The sequence below is a fragment of the Pteropus vampyrus genome, unplaced genomic scaffold (genome assembly GCF_000151845.1).
Source record: "Pteropus vampyrus isolate Shadow unplaced genomic scaffold, Pvam_2.0 Scaffold22, whole genome shotgun sequence".
In the NCBI taxonomy this organism is placed as follows: Eukaryota; Metazoa; Chordata; class Mammalia; order Chiroptera; family Pteropodidae; genus Pteropus; species Pteropus vampyrus.
The window spans coordinates 2,156,509-2,167,779 of NW_011888803.1; the positions used below are offsets into that span (position 1 = coordinate 2,156,509).

Consider the following 11,271-nt stretch of genomic DNA (forward strand, 5'->3'; position numbering starts at 1 on the left):
ATTTTATTTTCCCCTCTTCAATTACCCCCACCGCCAACTTCCACCCCTGACCTATGGATGTTGCTGTTTCCCCTTAAGAACTGGATCTCTGAAGGCAGGGGGTCTCCTTCTATACTCCTGCATATACCCTGGGGACCTGGTGCCCCTGGGGTATGGTCCGTGGCTCCACCTGGGGCACGAACCCAGAACCTTCTGTGTGTAGAGCAGACGTGCTAACCACTACACTATGGGGCCACCCCCTGTTTTTTATTTTTTTTAATTTATTTTTTTAATTGAAGAAATGATTTAAAATTTTTTCCCTCTGTCTACCTCCTCCCTCCCTCCTCTCCTCTCTGTCCCTCTTTTTTAAAGTTAAGAGTTTGGATTAGCTTATCTTTAAGGTCTATTTTTTTGTGTGTTTTAGACATTTTCATTTTAGCACCTCATTCACTAATTAAATTACTTTTCTCAAGCACTATAATGCAAGATAAATACAATTTTCCTTGTTACATTTTTTTATACTAGTTTTCAAAAGTAGCCTTACCTTTATTTTCATTGTGGTGTGCGTATTATACCCTTGCCTTTGGGAGCACAACCTTTGATTTCAGCATTATGAATGAGAGGTAGCAAGTTTAAACCACTTTGAAATTGGTGAGACCTGAAAGGGAATCCTGGCTTTGACAAGTAACCTTAGGTAAATTATTTACTCACTCAATATCCTCATCTGTAATATGGAGATGATAATGTATTTATAAAGTTATTGTGAGGATTAAATAAGATAATGGATGTAAATTGCTTAGCACAGAGTCTGGCCTATACAAACAATACATATTACCTAATGTTACTGATGTAACTTCTTATATCAAATTAAGGACTATTTCACTCAAGTGTTTATTCAGTAAACTAATGACCAGAATGTTTTCCTGATGGAAACTAAAATACTTTTTTCTCTTTGCAGATCTTATATTGCACTTTAAACACACCTAAACCTAAGATGGAAAAACTCTTAGGAGCACAAATAGGTCTTGAAGATTTCATATTTGCACATGTCAAAGGGATCAAAAAAGAAGTGAATGTGTATAAATCTGAGGATTCACTTGGTCTCACCATTACAGATAATGGTGTTGGCTATGCTTTTATAAAGGTAAGTCTTAAAAAATAACTGTGACCTAACTGAGGGAAACATTTAAGGAAATCTGCCAGGTCAAACAAAGTTGGAAATGATCTTCAGAGTGAGAGCTGGTTCAGCAGGGATAGATAGATTGGTAATGTTTTGTTTAAAAAATGTTTCAAAGACATCAGTTTTTGTTTACCCTTTCCTTTTCTTCTGTTCATTTTAAACTTCCTCTAGAATTTAGAACTTACTGACAACCTGGCCGTGGTGCCTCATTATCCATACAAACTTTCCCGTAGATCTGTAGCTTATTAACACCTGATTGATGACTTCCATGCTGATTTCCATTGATTTAGTGATATTTCCAAGTATACTTATTTTTGGCTACCTTATTTACTTCTTTAAAAATGCTCTTCAAATTGTATAAACTACATAATTTCTTTATGTAATACAAAGAGAGCAATGTAGAGCTGCAAGTGCAAGAGAAGGAAGTTTGAAATGGTATGAAAAACTATAAGAACTGAGGAGTGGTAAAAAGAAAATTTATCTCTTAAAAATAACATTTCTATTCTTGAAATAACTAGTTGTCATAACCCTGACTTATATCGAATGCCTATTGTGGACCAGGTACTTTGCATATATTTTCGCATTCAATCCTCACAACAATTCTATTTGGTCGATCCTATGTTTTTCTTTTTATTTACTTTTTTATTGAGGTTTAATAAAATTTTAATATATAGCTTAATGAATGTTTGCTTACACTTGTGTAACCACCACCCAGATCAAGGAAATTTTAATTTGCACCACCTACAAGACTCCTTGTGTTTTTCCCAGTCAATACTTTTCTCCACAAAAGTAGCCACTGTTATGGTCTTGATCACCATAGTTTTGCTTGTTCTGGAACGTCATATAAGTGGAATAGTATATTATGTATGCTACTGTTTTTGGCTTCTTTTGTTTAAGATAATGTCTGAGATTCATCTGTGTGTAGACACCATTATTAACCTCTATTTTACAGAAGTAGAAAACAGGATCAGGAGGTTTAAGTAGCTTGCTCAAAGCTTTGCAGCTGGACAAATTCAGGATTTGAATCCAAGAGATCTGAGTCCAGAGCTGGCAGTCCTACCCATTGAGCTAAGAATAACGATAAACTTCATGCAACAGAGCATGTTTTCATGCCTTTATTTTATTCAAATCCTCGATTTACCGATGCATTGTAATTATTAAAAAATGGTCTTAAGGAAGTTATCTTCTTAATTGTAAATAATACCTTATTTAACTTCTCACTTGTTCGAATGGCTATTTTTAGCTCTGCAGAAGATATGACTGTGCTGAAGGTTGAGTGGGTGACCAAATGGAAAATCTGTGAGTTGGGAAAGTCATGTGGGATTATCTGGGGGAAGCTCAGGACATGAGGCACACTCAGCAATGCCTTTCTAATGTCAGCAGGGAAGGGCTTGGAAGTTTTGCAAATATGCATGGATATTTTAGATCTTAGTCTCTGATGGTCAGAGCTTGTGTTTCTATTTTTTTTTAATGCCTCGTCAAACGTGCCTTCCTCAGAGTACAAGTCACTAGTCCTGTAGAGATAGAGAGCATGGTGGCAAAGAGAAGTGGCGCATAAGTCAAACTGCCAATATGTAGTTCAACTCAGAAGAGAAATGAATATTATACTGTGTACGTGGTGATAGGATTTTTAAACAGTTGAGGGGTAGATAATTTCAACCTTACTGAAAGACTGTAATAACACAAAGAATTCCCATAAAACCTTTTCCTCAGATCTCCAATTTTTTACCATATGCCCCATTTGCTTTATTGTTCTCTCACATACACATATTGTGTTTATATATATACACACATACATATATGTAATTTTCCCTGAATCATTTGAAACAGTGTATTGTGTATATTATCACTTTATTTGTTAATACCTCAGAATTAGTTACTTAGAACAAAGATATTCTCTTAGATATAACTGTAGTACAGCAATGAAATTCAGAAAATCAATGATATAATGCTTTAAAATTAATCTAATGTGTCTGTATTGAATTTTTATCTGTTGTCCTAATAATGTCCTCTATAGCATTTTTTCCCCCTAGTATAGGTCCAATATAGGATCATGTATTTCATTTAGCTGTCATGGCTTTTTAGTTATCTTTATTCTAGAAAAGTTCCTCAGCCTTTTATAGAATATCCCTCAATTTGGGCTTTTCAGATTTTTCCTTATGTTGAAAAACAGGTTATGCATTTTTGGCAGGGAAATTAGATAAGTGATGTGTCCTTCTCAGTGTACTAGATCAGAAGGTACATTATGTTGGTTTGTCTCATTATTTATGATGTTAACTTTTGTCATTTGTCTAAAGTAGAGTCTTCCAGTCTTATTCAATGCAAAGTTATATTTTTCTTTGTAATAATTTGTGGGGAGATACTTTGAGATTATGAAAATATCCTGTTCTCTTACTTGTATCCCATGAATTTCACATCTATTGGTAAGTCTTATCTGAATCAGTCTTTACTATAATGCTTGCAAAATTGTGACTTTTGTAATTCCATAATTCCTTACATATTTCTTTAAAACATTCTATTGTAAAAAAAAAAAAAACACTCCTTATATTTATTTGCTTATCTGTTATCAGCATGGGCCCATAATATCTTATTTTATTCATTGGGTTATGGTCAATGCTCAAATTTTCTGAGACATGGCCTGCAGGAGTCCCTTTCAGCCGGCTCCTGTATCCTTTTGACATTGCTCCCATCATTTTAGCGGTTTCATCTTTTCTGGCACAACAAGATGTTCTAGGCTCATCTCATTATCTTCTTTTCCCCAAGTCTGGAATCAACCATTTCCTTAAGGAGCTCTTGTCTTTTTAGTGAGGACTGGTTATCTCAAAATCAAGAGCTGGATGTTAGTTGTACTCTGTCGTTGCTATTGGAGTGTCATTGTTTCTAGGTCCTTTCAGTGTAGAGTTAGAAAACATGTATTTTAGAAATTATAAATTTATAATTATGCCTCAAATTCTAATCCTGCCACATAGGATTCTTCTTGGCTTCCCCATTAAGATATTTACTTTTCAAAATCATTGAAATTTCAATTTACTCATTCGCTTAGTTCTACAATATACACAAAATTGTTTTAGAGTTACTATATTCATACATGAAAAATAAAACTTGTTAACAAAAATTCAAGATTTATATGAATTTTTTCATCTTTAAACAAAATGTATGTATATATTCAGAATATTCTATTTGAAAGTTACTTGGAATAGATTTTCTCCTGCCCCACCCCCAACCCATGATTGTTATTCATTTGAAATACTGTTGAATCCAATTGCTTCCCTGAATTAAGTTTGAGTTTCCCCCCTCATTCTTGTTGACTTAAAATTTTTCCAACTTTGTAAAATATTAATATGATTCAAAAGTCAAAACGATATTAAAAAATATATCCAGAGATGTGTCACTCCTTCTATACCTTTTATCTCATTACTCATTTCTCACTTTCCTTAGAAGTAATCAATTTCATCAATTTCTGGCTTACCATTCCAGTGTTTCTTTTTGCCAAGATAAGCAGGAAATAAAATGGTAATTTCTAAGAGGTTAGTATGGGCCCTGCACAAGGATGATGTGTATATCTTCTCTGTATAGTTCCAATTTACGTTATGTGCTGCTGAAGTGAATACTTGTATGCTTTTAGCAGTGGCTGAAGTCAGGGTAGGTTGAAGTAAGAGTAGGACAGTGTGGTAGGGATTCAGACAAGGGTAACGTAAAGAGGGAGGATTCCATGATTGGGAAGGCAGTGCAATAAGATGCATGGGAGCATGGGCTTTAGAAGCGATCAGGTCTGCTTTGTGTTGATTCAACCACTTGTGTGTGAATGTGAACTTGGACAACTCATTAAACTTCGTTATGCCTTCTTGCAAATGGGAATATTAGTACCTACTTTATAGGACTCTTTGAGTATAAAATGATGACACATATAAAATGTTTTACAGTACTCATAATTAATAGCTTAATAGTAATAATAACAGTCATCACATAATTAGGAAATGAGATCAGTGGCAGAAAAATGTATTCATACTGCATGATTCTAACAGATGAAACTCTTCAGTAAAAAAACAACATACTTAAACATTTTACTACCCAAGTTTCAACATTTTCCAGGAAAAAGTATATATATAACTCAATCAGAAAATTCAGAGTATACTTAAATAATAAAATAACAAAATCTATAAATTCCAGTTTAAAACTGGAGTTGACAAACATTTTCTATAAAGGACCAGATAGTAAATATTTTAGGGTTCATTATGATTTAGGGTTATACAATCATTGTTGCACCTACCCAATTCAGCCATTGTAGCACAGAAATAGTTATATACAATGCTTAAATAATGAGCATAGGTGTCATCCAGTAAAACAGTGTCGTTATTTATGTACACTGTAATTTGAGCTTAGTATACTTTTCACATGTCACACTATTCATTCCCCCACATCCAACCATTTACAAAAGTAAAAATCACTCATAACTCATCAGCTGTATAAAAACAAGTGGCTGTATGAACCATTATTTGCTGATCCCTAGTTGAAGAGACTTATACTTTGATTCAAAATAAAAATAAGGGCTCATACCATGTAATTAAGAAATGAGGCTAAATTGACTTAAAAAACAATTCATTTTTAATTAAGTAATTTACAAATAACCACAAAACTGTCATTCTCAGATTTTCCTCTTGTAGAAATCTTTATGATTTGGAGTACTTTTACTTTAGTAGAACTAAGATAATTACATTTTAGCATAATTTTCATTCTGAAAAATATGGTACTTATATATTTCTAGCGTTGTGATTACTTAATTATCCAGCAAGGTTGGAAATGTGCTAGTTCAAATGGGCAGAGGATTCTAGGATGGAAGCTAGGATCTCTGAGAAGAGGAATGTAAAGCCAGAATGGAAGTGATGATCTGAGAAAATAGATAAGGTTTGCGATTTGCAGGCCATACTATAGATGAAGAATAGCTTAGTAGAATTAAGCAAAAATAAGGAAAGATGGGGCTTGTCAAAAAAGAGATTTCAGAGTTCTAAGGTGATGTAGGTCATTTTCTCCCCCAGCTTTATTGAGATATAATTGGCATATAATGTTGACACATCATGTTTATTAAACTTAATTGACATGTAAATTAAGGTGTACAATGTGCTGATTTAATACACTATGTATTGCAAAATGATTACCAAAGTGATAGGTCATTTTGGACAGCTATACTCCAAAACTCAGCTCTTGGGGGCATCTAACTTTTATTTATTTATTTTTTAAACTAGCTTTTGATCTTAAGTTAGTTAGATTTGTCTGATTCTGAGTGTTTTGTGGAAAGAGCATGAAGTTTTATAATTATACCACTTTCATTTGAAACCTAATTCTGTTGTTTATTAGCTATGCTATTTTGGTTAAGCTATGTTTTACTGTGCTTTGATTTCCTCATTAACTAATGGAATCTTAAATATACCCCTCCTAGGCTTGTTGTGAAGACTAAATGAAATAATTATTTACAATTGTTATATGAATGTTACTTTGTTATGATGAACAAGATTTGAGGACAGTGTTGAGAGAGTTAGCAGCACAGATCTCAAAGCTGCTGACCCTGGCAGTGGGGCATCTAGCTGAAACAATCTTGAATCTGATGCTTAAGACTTTGAGGAGGTTGGAATGCCACTCTGAATTCTGCTGATATCTATGATGAGAAGACAGAGTTCTGTAAATATAGGATGGAATAATGAAAAATACTATAATAATGGTGTGAAATGGTTGGGAACCTCTACATTTAATAATGTTGTAAACCCTATCTTCTAAAAAATATTTAATGTCTTTTTTGCCTCTTTCAGCATCAAGCTCCAAAGTCAGATGAAAGTTCTAAGTGTTATAGAAAATGATATTAAGTGATTTAATAAATATAAGTAAAGAATTAATACCTCTTTTTTTTTCCTTCCTAGTCTTTTGTGCCTGAGTAGCACTTTTAGCAATATTATTAATCTCTATCAAGTTATGGTGTGATTATCAAAATATATTAGATTTCAGAAATTTGTCTCAATTGCTACTTCATTCTTTATCCTGTCTAATTAGGAAGCTAAGGCTCAGGTAACTCACAAAATATATAATCAATGTCTTATACTTTGTTTCTATATCTGGTTCTCCTTTTGGTGCTCTTCTCCATGTTTCTTATGTTGATTTTCCTGTCTTTTCATCCCAGATCCTTCTCTGCTGCCCCCAATGATTACATATGCTTTGACTTTTCTCTTGCCCACCTGGATTTCTCACCTTGCTGCCCATTGACTTGTGGTAATTGCCTTTCTTCCCTCTGTCTGGGCTCCCTTCTGGTGAGTCCTATGGCTACTTACAGGCCCAGGCGACCCTAGGTTTCTGTTACTCTGCACTTTAATTTACTGGTAAGAGTCATATATGTCTTTAAAGTCTTTCATTAAATTAGTTTTATATAATGCTTATTTTAAATAAAATTATGACGTTAAGTCTTAAAATAATATGTGAAACTGAAATTCATATGGTGTAGTCGATCAAAGAAAAAATAGGTTTGGAATGTATCAAGAAATAGCTTAGAATAAAAATTAAGAAAAAAGTCAGAGATGTAGATTTTCACATTTTCTAATGGCTTAAGAATGGTTAGGTAGCAGAATTTTTTTTCTTTGTTGCTTTGGACTCTAGTGTTCTGTTTAATCTTGTTTATGTTTTTATGAATGATTACCCTTGTTTGTTTCTATAGCTTAAATGGACATAATAAACAATGCTATTTAGATTATGAAATTTCTGGTTTCTTTGCTTTATAATTAACTATTTGTAATGATAAATAATAAGCTGTGTTTGAATTGGCATTTTGTGTCATTTGCATAAGATGTATTAATGCTATTACAATGAACATAGCAGTGTTCTTAAAGTTTTGGGGTGAAAAAGAAATCTGTTGTGAGGTTTTGGCATATTAGTAATAAAATTTAAAAATGCTCAACCTTCTGAGTTTAGTCTTTTATATATGTTTTTCTTATGGTAGTGTTATGGAGATGCTGGGGTGCATGAGATCAGTTTTTCTCTTAACATGTGGACACAGAGGTCAATTAGCCTGCTGCCACATAGCAGCAGTCCCTTATATTTCTATCTTATCATTCCCATGAAGGATTTGTGATACTGGAGGCAGATTGTGGCCTTCATTTTGCTCCATTCCTTACCTCTGTGGAGGAACTTGTACATCCTTTGCAGTGTTATTCCTATGCAGTTATCTGGAGTGTCTGTCCCTAAAATCCTTTCAGATATTCCTAATGCTATCTTGGGAGTCTTAGGCCTCTTTTTAAGACTGCAGTATAGATGTATTATACACAAACAAGGTAGGTTTAAGAAAGACCATTTGAAGTTTCTCCCTGAGTCTTATATTCTCCTCACCTAAAATATATAAATGAAAAATGATAGTATAAAATCATTCTTACTGGCTCCCCAAACAGTAACCACAATTGTCTCTTACTACGTATCAGTTTTCTTAGCTAAGGTTGTACCAAGTCTTGAGTGTTCTGCATTTATAACTATGGTTTAAAAAACGTAGCCAGTAGAAAAAGCTCAAGCTCTGTTCTTATGTAATGGGTCTCTTGTTGAAACAATTCAACAATCATTTATGGAGGGACTTTTCCCTGTGAGCATTGTGCTAGGTACAGGACATACAATGGTGAATAAAACCACCTTCTTTCTCAAGGGTATTGTAGTTCAGTAATGGAGACTGAGAGGTAAATGAACAACTGCAGTGTAGTTATGTTGAACTTGGCAAATTACTTGATCTTCCTAACCTCAGTTTTCCTGATCCATGACATGAGACTTTCATTAAGATTATTAAAATTGAATGAGATAGTGAATGTAAAGTGCTTAGCTTAGAGCTCAGCATATATAGTAAAAAGTACTATAGAAGCGTGAGAGTAGTACCATACCCAATCTTGGGGGAGCAGCTTGCAGCTGTAGGAAAAGCTTCTCAAAGGAGGTGGTGACTGTGATGGAGCTGAATTCTGAATGATGAACGAGAAGAAGAATGGTTAGAGGTAAAATGGTTGTGTTTTGTTGCTTGCTCTTCCAACTTTGAGCATTAAACTGCATTGTTACTATGTCAATATATTGCATATAATATCTCAAGAACATGAAAGGTAATGTTAAACAGCTCTTTTTTTAAGTGTTACCTTTAATTTTCTTTCAGAGAATTAAAGAGGGCAGCATAATTGACTCAGTTAAAACAATCTGTGTGGGTGATCATATTGAATCCATAAATGGAGAATATGTTGTTGGGTGGCGTCACTTTGAAGTTGCTAAGAAGTTAAAGGAGTTGAATAAAGAGGAACTCTTTACCATGAAGTTAATAGAACCTAAGAAGGCATTTGGTAAGTTGGTTTCGTGTGTGTGTGAAATGTTCCTTTCCCCTGTCTTATCTTTCTAAGAGAAATGAGTTACTACAGTGTGGTGCCATGTGCTTTTAGTATATCAGTTATGAACATAAGAAATAATATACAGAACTTCTTATAAGGAAAACAACTACTGAAAGAGAAATAAATCGCCTAGAACATTTCCTAAAAAAGACATTTGGAATTGGGAATTTAATGTCTAGTGACTTTGAATTTGATATGGCTATTCCAAACTCGAAGAACAGCACATTGTATTGTGTTCATCTTGCTGAGCAGAGAGATTTTTATTGAGCTCTCTAAGCTGTAACAACTGTCGTTCATGGACCTCAACAGCAAAAACTTTAGTTACACACAAAATTGGTATTTAAAACAGTTATCTAGTCTATTTTAAAGACTTCCTTCAATACTTTTCCTCCATTGGCATTTCAAATTGGCAGCATGGGATGATATGAAATTACTTTGGTGTGACATCTGTACTTGCTTGGTTTTAGCCATGGCAGCTGTGTTCTAACTCTTGTTCAACCCCCCGGGGCCATCTCATCTACAGGAAAATGTGCCAGCTTCTCTCACTATCCAGCACTATTTTAATAAGCCAAATGATGGCCTAGTGTTTATCAGTGTTAAAATATCTTCAGAGTCATTCTGGGCCTGCTCTTACTGGTCCGTGACCCTACCCACTTTATCTTCTTTTCTTTGCTCACAGAACATGAATATTCCTTATAGTTTGTCTCTAGTGGGTCTTTTCTCAGGGCAGTTGATGGCAGTGATGGGAAAATGCAGTGGGTCTGGAGAATTACATTTCCCTTTTCTTTAGCAAAGCCTAGACATATGGAATTGGAAATTTTTCTCTGCTTCCAAGTGATTCTGTGCCATTTAGTAGAAGTACAGTGTAGGTTATACTGCTTGAGGCAGAGTTCCAAGATGTAGGAAAAGAATGCTTTTTGCCAGGGCCGCTCCTGGAGGGATCATTCTAAGAGCTACTGCTATAGATACCGTGATGCTGCATGATGCATTGCAGCATCTGAGCTCACTTTTCACAGAAGAAGGTGGGTCCACACTCAGATTTCTATCCAGAAGCTCCTTTGAAGTGGCTTTGTTTGGTAACCAATGTCTTGGGTATCATAGCTTATAAACCAATAGGATGTAGGTAGTTTGAAAGAAATATTCTTACTTGATTTAGACTCTTTGTAAATCAAAGTCATTCTCTTAGAGCAACTCAAGGTATATAATTTCCTTTCTGCATTTATCTCTATCACATAATCCTGTTTTCCGGGGTTAATCTTTTCTTATTTTTTCCCTGTAGCAGAAAGTTGCTGATCCCCCTTAACTTGGATGTTAGGTTGGATGTTACAGAGGTCATTATATTTAGCGATTACTGCTCTGTGATTAGATTTCTTTCCTTCAGTTCCTAAGACACATATGTAGGTGGTCAGTGTACTTCACTGCCTTATGTGCTTGCCTACCATTGAACCTGCTCTCTGTTGCCTCATATGAATTCCATGGACAGATTTGAGAAGGACACTGAGTAGGATTTTCCTAATGAGGGAAATTTCATCATCCCAAATTCTGGTGGTGCTGTGGTTTAGGATACTTGGAGCAATGAAAGGTTTTTTATTTTCTAAGGTTTCTATGGCAGCTTAATGCAACTTAAGTCTGCTGATCTATATGAGTTTTGCACTCTGTGGGTTGGCCCTTGCCTCTGGGACCCAGCCTGGGGACTTTCCCCTGCCCATTTATTGGCCCTTAATTTTG

General features: G+C 34.7%; 1 protein-coding gene across 1 annotated transcript in view; it reads left to right on the forward strand.

The window, feature by feature from the left end:
- The window catches only part of GIPC2 (GIPC PDZ domain containing family member 2), an 81,196-nt gene that overhangs the window by 27,636 nt on the left and 42,289 nt on the right, over positions 1 to 11,271 (forward strand). The window contains exons 2-3 of the mRNA XM_011355550.2: positions 938 to 1,123; positions 9,318 to 9,498. Of these exons, the coding sequence (XP_011353852.1) occupies positions 938 to 1,123; positions 9,318 to 9,498 (367 nt within the window). The remainder of the gene's footprint in view (positions 1 to 937; positions 1,124 to 9,317; positions 9,499 to 11,271) is intronic.